Source organism: Rhinolophus ferrumequinum, chromosome 15 (genome assembly GCF_004115265.2).
Source record: "Rhinolophus ferrumequinum isolate MPI-CBG mRhiFer1 chromosome 15, mRhiFer1_v1.p, whole genome shotgun sequence".
Lineage (NCBI taxonomy): Eukaryota > Metazoa > Chordata > Mammalia > Chiroptera > Rhinolophidae > Rhinolophus > Rhinolophus ferrumequinum.
Genome location: NC_046298.1, coordinates 47,393,542 through 47,413,586, shown reverse-complemented (window position 1 = coordinate 47,413,586; position 20,045 = coordinate 47,393,542). Strand labels below are relative to the sequence as shown.

The following is a 20,045-nucleotide window of genomic DNA, read 5'->3' as shown; positions in this document are numbered from 1 at the left end:
GTGAATTGATGATTTCTATCTACTGATCCTTTTTCTGTTGAATTGTTGGCCTTTTCCTTACTAATTTGAAGGGTGTATTTATACAGTACGCACACCTTTCCTATGTAAACTATAGACTGCACATATCTTGTATTTTCCTTCTTTTTGTATCTTTTAATGTTGGCTACTCAGTAATTCATCTTTTAATTTATCTTTGGAGAGCGTTCTTTGTGTCTTGACTGGCTTTACGTGAGAAATCTACTCTCCTGCACATTCTTCTAAATTTTAAATTTTTTAAATTTTGTGTTTCATATTTAATCCATCTGAAATTAATTCTTATCTAAGGTGTGAAATGGAGATCTAATGTTTTGGATCATCAATTGTCCCAGCGTGTTTTATTGAAAGGTGCGTGCTTTTTCATTCAAATTGTGTCTTCAGTTTGATGAAATACAATCATTTCTATTTCATCTGCATTACCTTCCATTATTAGAGTAGTTCAGACACTTGGATGGAAATGACCAAAGGGAAAACCTAACTTAAAAGGAATGGAATCATGTAACCAAACTAAGGAAAAGACTGAGCTAGATAGCCTCAGACAACTGCTTCCATGTACGCAAATGCCATTTAGACTTTCCTTCTCCATTTTCTATCTCTATTTCTATTTCTGTTCTATCATTACTCAAACTAGCACTGCCTATGAGCCTGGGGCGGATAATGACAATTCCAGGCTTACAGCCTTGCAGACTTTTAGCCAAAGAGGCAAGGGGGGCTTTTTACTTACTGGATCGATTCAGAAAAAAGATTATCGGCTACCTTTAGAAGATGTTAGAAAGCTGAGTCACAAAAGTTTTAGGCACAGAGCTAAAAAATCCAGCATTTATCCTGCCTTTCATTTATAACCTGTTCCCCAGGACAACCGAATAGTTGAGGAGGCAAAGTTTCTATTCATACAATTACTACAACTAATACACAAAGAAGAAAACTTCTAGGTCTTATCTTTGGCTAAAGCCTGCCCACCTTACCAGGAGTAATAACAGAGAAGGTGTTTTAGTGTCTTTCCACCCAGAAACTGTTAATACACAATAGATAAAATGCCCAGAGAAAATGCAAAAGGGAAATCAGATGGTTAGAATCAACGGGAATAATTTTCCAAAGTCTTAGCATTAACAGTGGCAGAACCAATCTAAAACCCAGGTGCCTGCTGACTCCTAGACCAGAGCTCAGCAAACTTTTTCTGAAAAGGAGCAGAGAGTAACATTTCCAGCTTCTGTAGGCCATAGGGTCTCTGTTGAGACTACTCAACTACGCTTTTGCAGCAGGAAGGCAGCTGTGGCTAATATGTGAACAAGTAGGTGCAGCTGTGTTCTAATAAACCTTTATTTATTATACAAACACAAGTGGTGGTCCATACTGTGTTTCCCCAAAAATAAGACCTTTGGAGCAAAGGTCTGGCCGGACCTTTTTGGAACAAAAATTAATATAAGACCCAGTCTTATTTTACTATAATGTAAGACCGGGTCTATAATTTAATAATATAATATTAAAAAAATAATATAATATAATATAATATAATATAATATAATATAATATAATACAATACAATATAATACCGGGTCTTATATTAATTTTTGCTCCAAAAGACACATTAGAGCTGATTGTCCAGCTAGGTCTTATTTTGGGGGAAACACGGTAGTTGGCCAACCCATGTTGTAGAACAGTGATTTTTGAAATCTGAACAAATTACCAGAAGAATTTAATTTACACCAGGAATATGTGTGCGAGGGTGCACGGGAAGACTTTTTTTGTCCCTTTCTTAGTTCCTGGATTTCTAAAAGTGGCAAACAAACAGGACTGGTTTCTGGGGTCCTTTCTGTCTTTGACCTGCTAAGCCTCTGGGGTCATCCATCCACATCCAAGCACGTAGGACATGGTTTTGCTGAGGGGGTGAGGGGACACCATTATCTCTTTGGAAAGAGTTCCAGCTGGTTGTACAACTTGGATGGGGCCTGTTTTGTGTGGAGCTTTGTACCCTGTGGTTTGTTTTTTGACGCCTGAGTCACATCAGAAATTCAGTGAAGGACTCTGGGTTGAGAAGGGGTACAGGGGGCCAAGAGCAAAGAGACCTCTTGAGTCTGGGGCCCTGGCCTGTCCCGGATTCTCCCACTTTCTTTGTTTCTACCCCCACGCCCTTCTGAGCCTGGAGAGAGACATGGGACAGAAGGAATCAAACCTGCTGGATCTCAGACTTCCAGCCTCCAGAACTGGGAGAAAGTAAATTTCTGTTTAAGCCGCACGGTCTGTAGTATTTTGTTTCAGTGGCTGGAACAGATTAATCTAGGGAAGTGGGGAAGGAGCAGGAGGCAAGGCCTGCATACACCCAGCTCCAAGCCCCTGCATATACTCCATTGTCCTACCGGAATTCATTAACAAAACACAGATACAAAGATAAGTGATTAAGAACTTCAAGGTGACAACTGCTGAGCATTAAACCCCAAACACAGGCTCCCCTTCTGAAAGCGAGGTCCCATTTGCACTGGATGCACACCCATGAGGCTGGTTGTGTTAGCATCTCACTTCAGCCCGAAGCTCCCACGAATGGCACATCTGAGGGGGAATCCACTTGCTCTCCTCTCCTCACCAGCACGAGGTTGACAAGGTCACATTGAGGAGTAGCAAAGTGGGAGTGCACTATCTCTGTCCTCTTGCCGCAGAAGTCATTCTCTCTAAAACTTGGGAGCTCTTGGCAACCATCTGTTTTGTCTCACCATATGGAGGAAGAAACACGAGGATGACTCAGACAGCATCTGGGAAAGGAGATGGGAGTGATAGATAGTGCCTTCAGCTCTTGTTTTTCTTGGTTCTAATTGCTTCCAAAACTCAGCCTCCCTTCGCTCTTTGCAGCTTCCTTGTTCAATCATTCTTGGAACCCTCTGCACCAAAAACAAAAGAAAACAAAACACAAATCCCAAAAAAAGTCCTTTGAGTCTAAGCTAGTCCGAGAAGGGATTCTGTTTTGATCCAGAGTCTTAACAAGTATTATTAAAACCGATCACCCTAATAGAAATTGTTCATGGACATCCATTCTAGTACTCATCCTCCTTAAATGTCTATAGTGGTCTTTAATTTGAGTGAAGGGATCCCTGACTATTTATTTTCTGAAATCATGAATGCAGTACCAAGTGCAGTCCAGTTTTGTTTTCTTAACTTGTGCCTTCCACGTGGGCTATGCGGAGAACAGGGCAAGAAGCACTGAAAGAATGACAGGCCTTTGTTCTCAGACAGTGTCAGATGTAAGGTGGGAGTTATGTGAGCTTGGGAAGATTTCTTAAAATCTCCGGACTCTATGTCCTCATCATAAACAGGTACAGGGTTGTTGTGAGCTGTATGACCAACTGTCCCAATTTTTCTGGGATGGAGGGATTCCCAGGATGTGAGAATGAGAAATTTCCAGAAATTTTAGGGCTAAAACTGAGAATGTCCCAGTAAAATCGGAACGAGTTGGTCAACCTAATTGTAAGTATGTGCATTGTAAAGATGTAGGTTTGATAATTACAGTGATTCAGAAAACAACTTTTTTCTTTTTCCTCCATTCCCTTATTACACCCACCGCATGAGTCTACCTGTGCCTTTGTGGGACACCTAAGGCAAGTCTTATGACCTTTAAAGACTTACAGTCACTGTTCTGGTGTTGTTTTTTTTCTTTAGTCACATGGGAAGGAAATGTTTTTGGCAGGTTGCCTGCAGCTGCAGTGGACACGGTCAGCTTTTTCTTTATTTCCCCAACTGGAGCTTCTACTCCTCCTCCCCGTCTCTCTCAAGCCTGCAGTCTCTCACCTGCAATTATTATAATTCTCGATGCCTGTAAATGCATCTTGTCCAGTTAGTCACCCAGGACGACTGACTCAATTTTTGGGGGTCCATCAGTTCATTTCCAACTTCTCTCTGCAGGGTTCACCTGTCACCTCCAGGTGGCGCTAATGGAAAGGATATAAGACACCTGATTCATTTTTCTCTCTCCCTCTTTTTCTCCCTCTCCCTCCCTCCCTCTCGCCTCCTCTCCCTACCTTTTCCTCTCCCCCGACCCCCTCCTCTTCTTCTCCCCCCCTTCCCCTCCCTCTCCATCCTTCCTACCTACCCCCTCCCTCTCCTCTCTCCAGGTTGTCCCTGAGTGTCCTCAGAGCTGTCAGCCACAATCTTGAGCCCTTGAGATGTTTCAGACATGAGCCGGCTCCCATGCTTCTCCGGGCCCTACCCCTCACCCCATGTTAAGTACTCGGAGTGGTCTATTTGAAGCTTTGCCGCTCTTGAAGATTGAAGTGAGAAATGGTCATCCTCGCCACACTCTTCGTTGGAGCACGGGCCCCACAGCACACCAGGAGCAGCACCCTCTCTGCCTAGGCAATTGATTATGGCTACCATGTTGCCAGTTGCAATTTTTTCAACGGAACCTGGAAACCCAGATTTTGATGGAAAAATCTTCCGATATTTAAAGATGGGACATTAACTCAAAAATCAATTTGTTTTCGAGGTTTATCCACAATGATGCATGTACCTCCTTCCCTTCTATGGACCAATAATATTCCATTGTATGGATACACCCCATTTGGTTTAGCCATTCATCCGATGATGGACAGCTGAGTTCTTCCCTGTTGGGGTATGTGAATAGTGCTGTTAGGAACATTCACGTGAACGTATTTGTCTGAACACCTGTTTTCAATTATATGAAACATCCAGAAGAGAGAAATCCACAGAGACAGAAAGCAGATGAGCGGTTGGTGGGGGTTGGGGGGAGGGGACAATGGAGAGTAATGGTTTGATGGGTATGAGATTTCCTTTTGGGGTGATGAAAATGTCTTCTTGAAATTACATAGAGGTGATGGTTGCATGGCATTGTGAATGTGCTAAATGTACTAAATGCCACTGAATTGTTCAGTTAAAATGGTTAATGGTTAATTTTACATTACATGAATTTCAATTAAATAACTTTGCAAACATTGTGAAGGAAAAGACAGAAACATGTCTGTGGGTCTTATCCAGCCCTCTGGCCAGGGGTTTCAATCTTCTTTGGGCTTAAAAAAAAACGACAAACATTACACAAAAAAATATATACAGTAAGATTCTATTTACATGAAATTCAAAGATAAGCCAAATGAAACAACACTTTTAAAAACTAATAGAATTACAGTTTGTAAAACTGTAAGGAAAAGCAAGAGAATGATTTGTTCAAAATTCGGGCTGTGGTTGGTTATAGATCAGAGTTGTATGTTGAGGTGGTGATATCGGCGAGGGACATAGCAGCAGCTTCCAAGATACTCGTTCTTTTTCTTAGCTGGGTTCTGAGAAAATGAGTGGTTTTGATTTGACTTATTTAAATGGGATGTTGGGCTGTAAACACTCTTTTGCATATATGATGCATTTCACATTTAAAAATAAAAGTTTGATGAATTTTAAAAAGACACACTTTGATGTGGGGTAAAATGTTAACAATTGGTAGATCTGAGTAAAGAGTATGTGGGTCTTCAGTGCACTGTTTTGACTCTTGCAACTTCTCTATTAGTTTGAAATTATGTTCAAAAAAGTTTTAAAGTGTATAGAAAAAGGAAAAGAAGGTTTGTAGATTTCAAGACGTTGCTATTTTAGTACAAACTGGCAGTTTTTAAAACAATCACAGGGATCTAAAGTACAGCACAGGGAAAATAGTCAACAATACTGTAATAACTATGTATAGTGTCAGGTGGGTACAGACTTACCTAGGGGATCATTTCATAAGTTTTATAAATGTCTAACCACTATATTGTACATCTGAAACTAATATTATATTGTATGTCACTGTAATGGAAAAAATTATTTTAAAAAAGTGTCTATTTTCCTTCACTTCAAAAAATAAGGTGAACAGATGCATGTTTAAAAATATCTCATAGTAGTATGCGATTCCAGCTATTTGTCTTTGAGCGGTCTCTATTCCCTTCTCCCACTTCTGGGAAGTCCATGAAGATCCCGGCTAGGAAAGAGGACGCACAGGGAAAACCCCACTGGACAAAGAGCCATTCCCCCAAGAGCAGAGCCCCCGCCCCCCCCCCCCAGGGCAGACATCTCTTGGGGCTTCCCTGAACTGGCAGGGCACAGAGTCAAGTAGAAAAATAAATTGTTGATGATCCCTGTTCCTAGCACTTATCTCAGTTTATAATTACACATTCATTAGTGTGATTATGTGATTAATATCTGTTTCCATCACCAGACTGTCAGCTCATCGGGGGTCCCTTTTGATTCTCTACTGTATGCAGAGCCCAAAGTGCCACTCGATAAATAATAATAGCAGCAAGACTGATGGAGTTATGACCATGTGCCAGACAATTTTCTGGATCTTTGCAGGAATTATTAGGGCACTTACTCTTCATAAGGACTATAGGAGGTAAGTACTGCGATGAGCTCTCGAAAGTCAGGAACAAACAGAGGCTCAAAGAAATGAAGCAAGTTGTTCCAGCTGTGAAATGTGAAACCAGGTTTCACACTGTGTTCACAGCCCACATTCTCAACCCCTGCCATACGCAGCCTCTACTTGTTCAATGAAGAAGTGAACACACATCCCCAGCTCTCTTCCCTCAGGGTCCTCAGCACAATGCTGACTTTAGTGCATAAGAAATGAAAAGAGTGTCCTGCCAAAGACCTCAGCACTGAACTAGAGACAGGCGCAAAAGGGATCCTCATGTATCCTAGGTTCAAAATGATCTCCTCGGAGAGGAAGCCACTTGCAACCCTGGGACGATTTATAATTACATTATAAATGTTGTAATATTTATGTACTATGTTATAATATCTATGTAATATAACAATATGTTATAATATAATACAATATGATATAATATGTAAATATTATGTAACATGTTATATCATAAATATTATAACATTTATATAATAGTTATATTGTATAAATATTGTTACATATATGTAACATGAATGCTATAATATTTATATATTATAGGATATTAATATAATATAATCTTATATAAAGATTATTATAATATATGATGTTAAATTATGTATAACAAATAATTGCATTTATAACTTATAATTAAATATAGAAATGCTTAAGAGAATATACTGATATATCTGAAATATTAATGTAATAATCTGTATCATATACTATAATCTGTATTGTATACTATTATAATACTGGTGTAATAATATAATATTATGTATGATATTCTATATTCTATATAATATTCTACATAATTATATTTATAATTTATAATTATAGAACTTTCAAGAGGATTGAACTCAGAATATGAATAAGCTTGTATTCATAAACCAGCACGTAGTCCATATTTTAAATATTTTTCAATGTTTAAGAGACTTTGGCCTTTGAGAGGTAGCAGGTCTTCAGTGATACCTATCTAATGGAAAAATTCGTTCCATTTGTGATTTCTGAGTTGAAATACGTACATCAGTCTTCATGAGGGAGGAGGCTGACCCTTGGGCCTAATGGACTCGGAACACCTGTCACAAGGTGCTCGTGACAGTTAACTGGTAACTGTGAGTGTTGTCATTCCTGCTTCTACGAACATTATGCCCACACGATAAATGTGTTCTCTAACATAACAGACATGGTCTCTATAGCTCTCCTCGCTTCTTTCTGAGCCCTCCTCAGAATTTCCTTCCATGTCCATATTCTTACCACAGTCTTGTCAAGACAATCTGGGCTTTTCCCATCATGCACCTCAAAACTCCTCCTGCCCCTAGCTACTCCCCAATTCCAATGCCACATCCACATTTTTTGGTATTTATTATACAGCACCCCATTTCCCCATACTAAAATCTGTATTAGTCTGCTTGGGCTGCCATAACAAAATACTACAGATTGGGTGATTTACACAACAGAAATTTATTGTCTCATGGATCTCAGGCTGTAAGTCTGATATCAAAGTGTCACAGGGCTGGTTCCTTCTGACAGCTCTGAAGGAAAACCTGTGCCAGGCCTCTCTCCTTGGGCTGCAGATGCTGTCTTCTTCCTGTATCTCTTCCCTCTGTGCGGGTCTCTGTCCTAATCTCCTCTTCTTGTGAGGACACCAGTCAGATTGGATTAGGACCCACCCTAATGACCTCATTTTTCACCTCTGTAAAGACCCAGTATCCAAATAAGGTCACATTCTGAGGTCTTGGGGGTAAGGACACCAACATATATTTTTGGAAGGGACACATTCAACCCATAACAAGGTTTGCATTCAAAATGATTCAGTTTTCCCTCACACTCTGTGGGTTCATTGACATGTGACTTGGGGGCTGATAAGTAGCATGCAGCCTGTTTCTGGGGAGCACAGAGGGTCATTTTTCTCCACCCCAGAATGCACAATCACATCATAAATGGACTCCAAATCAAAGTTGTTAAATTTCCAAACCTTTAATCCCAAAACAGACCATAGCAAGGTCAGACCCAGACGTTCTCCCCCACCCTCACTCTCCCATTTCCCCAAATTTCAGATTAGTCAGAAGAAGTCTCTCCCACAAGTCAATGCGTCCAGATCTGACAAATGAATAGGTCCAATTCCCTCCCAACACCCCTTGACTTAATCTTCCCCATCCCTCGTTACCCCATCAGGTCCTTGCCAGCCTTCCCTGGGGACCCTCGTTTGCAAAAAGCCTTTCCCCATCCCACCCCTAAGCGACCCCAATTCAGCCACCGAAATACACATATTTACAGCAGGAAAAGATAAGGACACAAGAGGCAGGTTTGTGCAAACAACGTGGGCCCCAGAGCAGGGAGAACCCACTTTCTCCAGGACGTGGGGCAAAAGATTTTGAGAGTATAGTGGAGAAAGAAGGGTTTGGAAGGAGCTTAGAGAAAGCACAACAGTGGCTCTAGGTGGCCCTGTGCCCCTGCTTGGGACAGAGTGAGCCCCAGGGCCAGGGCGGCAGGGTGAGCAGGAGCAAGCAGCCCCCCCCCAGCATCAGGACCAGGCCGGCCCCCACACCGCAGGCCAGAGACCAGGAGTATTCATAGGTCAGGGCCGGGGCTGGGGGAGGCTCCGGGCTGACTCTCTGCAGCAGGGCTCGCACAGAATGCCGGAACACCTCCAGGCTGACCAGGAGCAGCAGGCCTGTTGGAAGAGGGGCACACACGTGGCATTCAGACCCTTGGGAACCCCAACTTGGGTCTGAGCATCTCCCCCAATACATCCCATCACATGCTCCTCAAGTAAGAAACCTGGGGGGAACCCCATGCATCCTCTCATTCATTTGTTCAACAACTACTTACTAAACACTATATCCTATATAGCAGGTACAATTTTGGAAGCTGGAGAGAAAGGAGGAACAAGACTCAGATTGTTGGAGACAGAAGGTTGGATGGTGCACGCCCCGGGCTGGGGGAGGGGGGTGGGAGTTCATGTTTATGGGGACAGAGGGCCAGTTCTGGGTGGTGGTGACGGTGGCACAACAACGTGAATGTGCTTAATGCCACAAAACTGGACACTTAAAAACGGCAAATTGTATGTTATATGTATTTTACTGCTTAAATAAAAGAAAACCCAGAAATTCAGAATCGCAACAGTCAAAATAAGACTCCATCGAGGCCATTGTAAAGACTGATAGTGGGATCTAAAATAGTCAAACTCAAAGAAACACAGAGCAGAACGGTGGTTGCCAGGGGCTGTGGCGGAGCTGCGGAGATGCTGATCAAAGGGCACAAACTTCCTGTTATAAGAGGAGTAAGTTTTGGGGATCTAACCTACAGCATGGTCGCCAGAGTTAACAGCCCTGCACTGTATGCTTGAAATTTGCTGAGAATAAATCTTACGTGCTCTCACCACACACAATAAAAGATAACCATGTGACATGATCTAGCTTAATTGTGGGGACCATTTTATGGTGTATATGTATACCAAAACACCATGTTGTATATCTTAAATATATACCATTTCTACTCTTCAAAGTTGGGAGGGGGAAAGATGGATCACAAAATGAAAACAAAGACAGTTAAGCCAAGTTGTAATGCTGGTGTAATAAAAAGGAAAAAAAAAAAGAACAAGACAGACAAAAACCCTAGCCTCATGGAGGAGACAGATAGCAAACAAATAAACCAAGGTCTGCAATACTCAAATGCCTGCAGGAGGTGATGAGAAAGTATAAATAATGAAGCAGGTGGGTGTGGTGGGAACAGTGACAGAGTAAACAAAACCCAGCTTCAGCCAACTGCAGCCCTTCAGAAATGGGGACTTCATTTGCCACATCTGCTTTGTCATGAATAGACAAAATTTTAAAATGATGATGAATTTTATAGGAATTCACCCAACCTTTAAATATTGGCTCAGATAAATTTTTACACATTGCCCACCAATGAGAGAATGTTATGGGCCATCGCTGGCCTACAGGCTGCCAGGTGGCAACCTCCAAAGTAAACACACGAGAAGACAAGAGAATTTCATAGAGTGATGCATTCTAGGAAGGAGATAAAAACAGGGCGATGAGAAAGGGAGTGACAGGGGGGGACTTTAGATGGCATCATTAGGAAAAAGCATTTCAGCTGAGACCTGAAGGATGAAAAGAAGGCAGCCATGCACAAAATTAGCAACGGTTGTTGCAACCAGAAGTAATGGCTGCTGCAAAGGTCTGTGGTAGGATGGAGTATAGTGTGTCTGAGGAAAAGAAAGGTGTGCCAGAGCAAAGAGAGTGAGGAGGGAGAGAGTAGTGGGCAATGGAAGTGCAGAGGTGGGCAGGGGTCAGATCACATAGGACCGTGTGATGGTCACCTATGGTCATGGATCCTAGCTACCTTCCATCTCAGACCCGGAGTCTGGCCTTATCCTCAGTCCCTGAGCATCCTTCCTCCTTGCACTCCAGTTCACCCACGGTTTTTAATCAGGGGCCTGAAGAATGCAGCCTAGAGTTTGTGTACCATAGTTCAACGGCTCCTCTATGTGCCTCATACAGCTCAGCGTTAGGGCACTGGAGGTGCAAAAACATCTGGAAGAGGAGACATTATCCAGTGCCCTCTATTCTTCTGTTAATTCACGCATCTTTCATTCATTCAACAAATTTTAATTGAACTCTCATTATAAAATATACATAAAATATATAAATGAGACTAACAAAGGCCCTGCTCTCCTGGTGCTTGGTCCTGGAAGGAAAAATGGACAATAATCAGGTAAATGTATTATTGTAGGCTGAATTGTGTCCTCCCCAAAGTTCATGTGTTGGGGTCCTAACTCCCTGCGCCTCAGAATGTGACTACCACATTTTGCTGTGTATAACGTGCACTTGTTTGCCCAAATCTGTGAGGGGAAAATAAGGATGTGCATCATATATGGGTAGTACTAGTTCCGTATCTATATAAATGTTTTCATTCCTTTTATATATGCTTATGAGTTAAAAGTGTAACTGTAGAAATCAATAACGATATCCGTATGCAAAATAATACCTGGAATACGATGTCAGTTTTGTTGAACTTATGACGAACTCGCAACGATGAAGAGTTCTCAACCTTCTATGATGAGTAAATATCGTGAATTACCAGTACATAAAAATTTCTTGTACCTTGTATCTGTTCTTGTTTTGTAACTATTTGTTACATAAAATTTCTTGTACCATAATATGTTAAAAAATAAATGCTAAAATTCCTTTATAATACAAAAAAACAAGTGCCTAAATGTAAACAAATAAAAATTTAAATAAAAAATTAAAACAAAAGATGTTTTTCCCTGAAAGTTTGGGCCAAAAAAGTGGGTGCGCATTATATACTGCAAAATACAGTATATTTGGAGACAGGGTCATTAAAGAAATCATTAAATTAAATTGAGGTCATTAGGTGGGCTCTAATCCAATATGGCTTGTGCCCTTACAAGAAGAGGAGATTAGGAAACAGGAAAGCCAGGTGAGGACACAGGGCGGAAACTGCCATCCACAAGCCGAGGAAAGAGGCATCAGGAAGAACCAGCCCTACCAACACCTGGATCTTGGACTTCCAGCTTCCAGAACTATGAGAAAATACATTTCTGCTGTTTTAGCTCCCCAGTCTGTGGTACTTTGTTATGGCTGCCCTAACAAATAAATATATGTATAATTGATGACCTTTCTATCCATGTTTTTTAAAATATGGTCCAGTGAGGACTACAAGATGCAGCATTTTTTGGACCCACAACTGCAAGAATGCAACAGTCCTTGCAGACCCCAGGTCCAAACCTAAAAGAATGTTTGGAGACCCTCCAATTCCCAGCCCACAACAGGGCTTAGAACCCTCTCATATTTGAGCCTATTACAGCCTTTGTGCTTCCCAGCATGCAACAGCGCTTGGGTATCCCAGGTTCAAATCTAAAAAAGTATCTGGAGAACTCCCAATTCTCAACCAACAACAGAGCTTAGAACTCTCCCATCTTTGAGACTTGTAGAGACTTTGAGTTTCCTTCAATTCCCAGCATGGAACAGTGCTTGAGATCCCACCTACTAGCAGGCAGCAATGCTTGGAGGCCCTACCCGCAGCATGCAATAGCACTTGACCATACCTCTAAGCATGCAACAGTGCTTGGAGACGCCACCTCTCAGCATGCAATGGCCTCAGTCTCCAGGCTCTCAACCCTCACCTGAGAGGCCAAAGCAGACAGCTCCAACTCGGAGCAGGGACTCTGCACCTTTGCCGAGCACCATGATGACACAGAGGCATCCCAGGGCCATGAATACCAGGCCTACCACTGCTACCACTGCAGCTGCCAGATTCACCTCTGCAAGGAGAAAGGGAAGAAATAGAGCACATGGGACATAGGGAGGGGGGAGAGCTCCCCTACAAGGACCCGGAACCAAGAAGTTGGAATATTCAGGACTAGAGAAGAATTTTCAAGTAGAAGATCATCCAGTCCAATATTTTATTTATACTGTTGAAGGAACTAAGACTCAGAGAGGGCCAGTTATTTGTCTAAAGTCACAGAGCGAAGAGAAGACAGCCAAGATTAGAAGGAGACGGGAACTACCAATGATTACTTACGATCTGGTCACCATTTGTTTACAGATGAGCAAACAGAGGCAAAGACCGTGGTGTGTTACAGTGGACTGACCCACGTCAGAATTCTCCCCAGCCTCTTCCTAGCTGGAAGACCCTGTTAAAGTCACTGAACCTCTCTGAGCCTCAGTTTCCTCCTCTAGAAAATCAGGATCAAAATCTCTATTTGTTTAGGCTGCTGTGAGGATTAGATATCACATGTGCAAAATGTCCAGTGCAGCACCTGGTACCCAGCAGCTGTTCCATATGCATGGTTGTAGGGACAGAGCCAGGAGAGCAGTTTCCAGGCTCTCGGCCTCACGTGGAAAGGTGCTGGCTCAGGTAGTAAATGGCCATCAACTATGATTGGATGGCCATCAGCTGTAGCTAGTTGGCCGTCAGCTGTAACCAGTGAGCCATTGGCCAGTAATATAACTGCTGTGGCTACGCTAGCAGCAAATGGGGGCTACCAAGAAGATGTTGGCTGAGCTAGCAAGCGCGGATTGCGAGAGGCAGATGCCGCCAGCGAGAATATAGTGGTATGTCTCCCCCATCTATGGCTCCATAGGTGTTCCTTTTTGGCATCACAATATCCTGCGTTCTTGTGTGGGGAGCGGGAGCTGAGATCCCGCCTGATACGCCGCACGACAACAGTCTGATTATTTCACTATCCCAGAGGAACGCGGTGACTTGCCCAAGCTCACTTAGCACCAAGACAAGAGAGAGGAGTGGAGAGGGTAAGGAAACACTGTTTATTATGGACCTACTGAGTGACAGGCACCATATTGTATGTCTTAGCTGCAACGTCTCATTCAATCAAATAAGGGTCATGACATGATCACAGTTCCCTTACAGGTGGGGATATTGAGGTACCGGGGTGACAGAGAGGCTGTGGTTAGAGTAGAAAGGGTAAGGTCTTTATAGCTGCCTTGTCCAGTGTGGTAGCCACTAGCCACATGTGGCCTTTTCATTTTAAATGGATTTAAATTAAACAAGACTTAAAACTCAGGTCCTCAGTTGCACCTGCCACATTCCAAGTGCTCAGCAGCTTCATGAGGCTAGTGGCCAGCATATTGGTCAAATAGACATAGCATGTTTCCATTGTCACAGAAGATTCTATAGGACAGTGTTACTTTAGAGTCAGAATTACTTGGGTTTGAATCCTGCCCGTGCCTCTACTTCCTGGGGAAAATAAATTTAACCATTTGTGGGCCTCTGTTTTCTCATCTGGAAGGTTAAGATAAAAGCCCTGTCTGCAGGGTGTAGCAAGGATGGAGCTCTTGTAAATGAAATACCCAGAGCCATGCTTAGCATGTGGTAGATGCCCCCTTTGGGCGTGTTAAAGTACCATCCAGAGAGAGGGGCTGTGACTTGCCACAAGTTACACAGCCTGTTGCAAAGGCAGAGCTGGGGTAGGAGAGCATGATCCTACTGCCACACAGACCCTCCACCCCTAAAGATGGGACCTCTCAGGACATAGAAGCTGAGTCCATCCCAGGGCAAAGCAGAGAAGAGGACAACGCTATGAAGAATTCCTCTAGCGTGGTCAGCATATCCCCACCACCACCCCACCACAAGGTGAAAACCTCTCACCTTTCTTTGTGGTTCTCTGGAAAATGCGTGCATTCTCCCCTGTAGTGAAGAATTTGAAATAGGTGCAGTTGGCTTCTGTGGGAGCAGGAGAGAGAAAAAGGGAGGTGAGGACATGGAGGTCCCTAGTAAGCTCAGGACTGAACTTAACATAGCTCACAATGGCCAAAACATGACATTAGTATCCCTGATAGAAGAGAAAAATGATGCTCAGAGAAATAAAAGCCACCTGCTATCACACAGCTACCCCGGAGCTGGGATTCCATCCAGAGCTCTGAGGTCCAGATCTGTGGCTATGAGTGTGCCATGGACCTCTCGGGGGTCTCTGAATCTTCCTCCATTAAATGACATAATAGTCTCTTTCCTGGCTCCGTCATATGGGTTTGTTGAGAGTCAAGTGGAATTAGAAAGGGATAATCACCTTATTCAACAAAGGACACCAAGATATAGGCCACAGAAGACTAACAGATTCAGAAGAGATTCTTAGAAAGGATTCCTGTCTGTAATACACAAAAGACTACTGCGGATCAGCAAGAAAAGAGAGGTAACCCAATTGAAAAATGGGCAAAGGATATGAACAGTCAATTCATAGATGAGGAAGCCTGGATGATTCACAAGTACTGCAAGAGATGCTCCACCTCCCCAGGGATCACAGAAATGCAACTCAAATCAGCAGAGAGGTGACACTTGAGAGCAATTAGACCCGCAAACATTAAAAAGGATAACATCAAGCATTGGGAGCATAAACTGGTACAGGCAGACCTCGTTTTATTGCGCTTCGATGATTTTGTGTTTTCATCACATCAAGGCAGACCCGCCACCAGCAAAAAGAATTCAACTCACTGAAGGCTCGGGTGATAGTTAGCATATTTTAGCAATAAAGGATTTTTAAATTAAGGTATGCACATTTTTGAGACATAATGTTATTGCACACTTAATAGTCTACAGTATAGTGTAAACATAACTTTTATGTGCACTGGGAAACCAAAAACTTCATGTGACTTGCTTCATTGCAGTGGTCTGGTACCGAACCCATGGTATCTCCCAGGTGTACCTGTAATAGTCTTTTTGGAAAGCACTCTGACAGACTTTGTGAAATGAAGCATGTTTATACCCTATAACCCATCCATTTCACTTGTGGGGATACATCCAGACAAAGCCACACTCGGGAACATATGTGACGTTCACTGCAGTACTGTTTATAATAACAGGGAGCTGGAAGACTAACAGAAAGCAACTTAGAGAGATTTGAGAAACACAGTGTTGAGGAAAAAAATTAAAAACAGGAAAAAATCTGTAGCACAATATCATTTATGTAAATTAAAACACCTACAGATATAAAATAACACTATATTTTCCAAGGGAAAAGACATATCCTTGGCTGCATATCCAACACATCAAAGAGATGAATCAGGAAGAAATGAAATAAAAGAATAATGTTAAATAGAGCACAAGAAGGATCTTGTGATAACTGGTAACGATTTTGTAACATAAACTGATGAGTATGATTCATTTAATTTGTGTACTTGAGGTCCAAGAAACTCTAAACTTTTTTTTGAAGGCACTTTCTAAACTGCACTTTAAAGCAAGAACTTCCTACAGAATTCACCTAGTTCAACTTTCTCTCTTATTCTACAGATGGGGAAATTGAGGCATGGAAAGGGAGGAGAGAAGTAGAGAATAAGAGGGAGTCTGGGGAAGTGGGAAGGAACTTCCCAAATTGAAGGAGGATGTGGAGGGACAAGAGATAAACTGAGTCAGGCAAGGTGGTGTGGGACACTCTGCCTGGAAGCCTGAGGGAAGGAGGGCATGAGATGTCCCAACAGGAACAGTGACAGTCCTTATGCTTTGTGTAGCAGAGTGAAGAGGACAGGGTTTGTAGCAGTCAGTGGGGGAACCGTGGTCCACATCTAACGGGAAATGGGAAGTCCCATCTAGTGGGTGTGGTACATCGTCTGAGAGAGTGTGGAGTGTCTGGCATCCCATTTGGGCTACTAATAATCAAGGACATCTTGTCTCTGACCTCAGAGTATATGGCATATTCCATTTGCAGCCCCTTGGAATGTCCTTTAAGAGGCAGTAGGCTGTATGGGATATTTCTGAGATAATGAACAAGGAGAGATGTTCTCCAAAGGATTGTGGGATGATGGTAATGGCCTTGTGTAAGGAAGTTGAAGTCCTTTCTGACCAATAGGGGGATATCAAGGGATGTGAGGGACCCCATCATACTTGTATACAGTGAGGTGGGGTGAGTCATCCCCTCCAGGGCAGTGAGGACCTTTAGCACACCTTTGTGGACCAGTGAGATGCAATATAGGGTAGTTGCTAAGAACAGAGACGACCAGGTTTCAAACCCCATATGACTAGCCTGGGTGCTAGACAGAGCCACTTACATTTCTTTTCATTTTTCTCTTCCATAGAATGGGAATGATAATAACTACTCACAGGTCTGCTGTGTGGATCAATGAGTTAATGCATGTGACGTACCTAGAACAGAGCTGGCCACCACATAAGCATTTAATATTTATATTCCTGAAACGTCCCATGCTGCAGAAGTTTGGGAACTTCCTGCTTGAGGTTCTGAGGGGCAGAACTAGCTCATCTGCAGAAGTAAATGTTTAACCTGGATGCTAAGTGGGTGGGTACCTCAAACAGCAAAGGGTGCTTGGCACGCCACTTTGCTACCACTTTGTGGTATTTGGGACCTCACAGATGTACAATACCACATCTGGAGAAGTGAAGGAGAGTGGAAGTCCCTTCTAGAGCCCAGAGGGATAGGAACACTGTGAGGGGTATGGAGATTATAGGACACCCTTTGGATGGTAAAGTATGTTAGAGATCCATGAGGGTGATCAAGCATGTGACATCCTGAGTGGGCCCTGAGGGGTATCAGATAGTTTCCTCGGGTCAGTAGAGGTGGCGTGAGATCCTGTTCCCAAGTGGGACAGGCTGTCCCACTGCTACAAGCAAAGTACATGGCACATCCTGTCAGGGAGACTGAGAGGTAGAGGATGGCTCCCTGGCATAGCTAGAGGTGAAAGGGCCACTCTTGGGAAAGTGAGGGGTGTGGGGGTGTCTGTAAGAGAATATGAGAAGGCTGGAGCATCCAGGCTGAGCATTTAGAGGCGAGAGGGATGGTTAATGAAGGAGAACATTTCCCGAGAAGCATGGGGGCTGCCCTAGGGAGTTGAGAAGTGTGTGGTGAGAGGTGTGATTTGGTGGAATAAGTAAGTGGAAACAGGCATGGGTTCTAGTTGGGGCTGGGGGTCAAAGCAGTCTGTCTCCCAGGGCCCAAAGGATGGGAGTGCAGGCTGTCTAGGGTTTGAAAAAAGCAAGCTGACAGCACAAACCCAGACTCTTTCTTTCTTGAGGCACAGGCTGTGTGTGGGCACATACACAGGCACAGGCTGTCTCAAGGGGTGGGGGCGTTTCTGGGGTACACAGGCTGTCTAAGGGCACCAACTGTGTGTGGAATCACAGGCTGAGTCTCAGGGCCTAGGCCATGTGTGGAAGCACAAGGTTTCTCTAGGGACTCTCTCTGGGGGTACAGGCTGGTCTGGGGACACAGAAATGTCTGGGATCACAGGCTGTGCTGAAGATACAGGAGTTTTGGAAGTCATAGAATGGGCTGGGGGCACAGGTTGGTCTGAGGGTACAGGCTGGCCTGGGGAACAAGCTGGTCTGAGGGCACAGGCTGGCCTGGGGAACAGGCTCTAGGGGTGCAGGCTAGCGTAGGAGTAAGGCTGGTCTTGGGGTAGGGGCTAGTCTAGGGTTACAGACTTTCTGTGTGGTTTGTGCCTGGAGAAGAGGCTGCTGCAAAGCGTGGGTTGATGTAGGCTGGGGCTCTTTCTGAGGGTGTAAGCTCCCTCCCTGGGGCTCAGGCTCTCTTTGCAACACAGGCTGTTTCTGGGGCACAGTTTTCTCCCACCCGGGCTCTCTGGCTGTCGGGTCCAAGCCCTAGGGGCGGCCTCACCTCCCGGTAGCGCTGCGGGGCCGCACGTCTCTCTGCCCACGGGCACGTCCGCCTGCCACAGTCGCTTGGTGCACATCTTCCACAGCCCCAGGTGGGCAGCGTCGCACACAGCACTGTCGTTGGCCTTGAAGGTGTTGAGTTCCACCCAGAACTCGGTGCCCACGGAGAGCACGGCCAGCGTGGCGCCCACAGCGGTCAGCAGCAGTGCCAGCTTGATCTTCCCCTCCTGCTCCGGCGACAGCCCGGACTTGTGCTGCCCTCGAGCCCGCTGGCCAGACGCCCCCCTTCGCCGGTCCTCCTCTTGCATTAAGAAGTTAGACCACATCATCATCCTGGCGGCGGCGGATGAGCCCAATGCAAAGGAGGCAGAGCTGAGAGTGCTCCCGGGGGCGGGGAGAGGGTGGGGAAGCGCCTGGGGTCCTGAAGGGGGGAGGGGCTCAGTTTCCACTGGACTTTAACAACGGAATTCCTGAATCTCCCTGGAACCCCAAATGGGGGAGCCGAGAGCGCCTCTGGGGCTCAGAAGAGAAGAAAGGAGACCCTCCAGCTAGGGAACCCTCTGAGGTTTAGATGAGGGCCTGGGGTACCCACAGAAACTCAGCAAAGACGATGGGATCCAGCAGCAAATCAAGGTCCCCTGAGCTAGAACGGGGGTGCCCAGCAGAAGGCTGGAGGGCTCCAGAGCCAGGAGAACAGAGTGCCCGCTGAAGCTCTGAGGGGCCGCTAGGGGTCCGCACTGGGGGATCACGATAGGGAAACTGGTTTCCGGGGAAAAGGGATCCGAGCTCCCACTAGGCTGAGTTTGGGGTGCCCAGGAGAGGGAGCTGAGGTTCTGTGTGTTTGAGAGGAGAGCCTCCTGGCTTCCTTTGGGCTCATCAGCCTCTGGGGAGGTCGCGATTCCTTCCCGGTCTCAGAGAGGCAGTAGGACCCCACAACATTTACAGAAGGGAACAGCACAGTCCAGAGAAGGAGGGCTGGGGACCTGCTGGAATTCCGGCAAAGGGGATGAGAGTCTCCCTGGCCATTCAGAGGAGAAAGATCAGAAGTATGCACTGGGGCTTAGAGGGGATTGGTGGCTGCGGGACACAGTGAAGCCCAGTGAAAGGGACGAGGGCTCCCCCAGGGCTCAGGAGGGGGACCTAAGGTCCCCACTGGGCTCAGACGGAGCGGCTGTGGTCCTCACTTAGGCTCAGGAAATGGGGACTGAGTCCCCCGCTATTCAAAGGACAGCCGAGACCCGGAAGGGACTCTGTGTCCCCTCGGGATCACTGGGCCCCCCCTCCCCCGGGCTCCCAGGGCCTGCCCGGCCAAGACCGCTCCAGGCTCAGCTCCAGGCCGGGCGCCTCCCGCAGGCCTCCCACCCCACGCTCCTGGCCAGGGACCCCTTTCGCCCTCCTGCCTGGGCGCCGCGCCGGCCCCAGCTCCGCAATCCTCCGAATCGTAGGCTCCGCACCGCCGACTGCCCGGCCGCCGGACCAGCGCTGCGCTCGCGGTGGCCTCGCCCCCAGCCGCCCACCCCCACCCTCCGGGCTATTTCGG

At 45.2% G+C, this 20,045-nt stretch overlaps 1 protein-coding gene across 2 annotated transcripts; it reads right to left on the bottom strand.

Moving 5' to 3' along the window:
• Window positions 1-7,874: 7,874 nt before the first annotated feature.
• CACNG6 (calcium voltage-gated channel auxiliary subunit gamma 6) lies at window positions 7,875-20,006 on the bottom strand. Of its 2 annotated transcripts, XM_033127131.1 has the most exons (4): window positions 18,507-20,006; window positions 14,537-14,611; window positions 12,552-12,689; window positions 7,875-9,074 (listed from the first exon to the last, which is right to left on the bottom strand). In XM_033127131.1, exons 1-4 carry the CDS (start codon window positions 18,835-18,837, stop codon window positions 8,836-8,838), a joined length of 783 nt encoding a protein of 260 aa, XP_032983022.1. In that variant the 5' UTR covers window positions 18,838-20,006; the 3' UTR covers window positions 7,875-8,835. The 2 variants fall into 2 exon arrangements, with proteins under 2 accessions (XP_032983022.1, XP_032983023.1); XM_033127132.1 differs by lacking the exon at window positions 12,552-12,689.
• Between the last annotated feature and the right edge of the window lie 39 nt (window positions 20,007-20,045).

Excerpts from the sequence above, each read along its gene's own strand:
- CACNG6 (XM_033127131.1), bottom strand. The coding sequence starts at position 18,837 with ATGATGATGTGGTCTAACTTCTTAATGCAAGAGGAGGACCGGCGAAGG. Across the intron at positions 14,612-18,506 it reads CCCCGCAGCGCTACCGGGAG|AAGCCAACTGCACCTATTTC; the intron begins GTGAGGCCGCCC and ends CTGCTCCCACAG. Across the intron at positions 12,690-14,536 it reads CCAGAGAACCACAAAGAAAG|AGGTGAATCTGGCAGCTGCA; the intron begins GTGAGAGGTTTT and ends TTCTCCTTGCAG.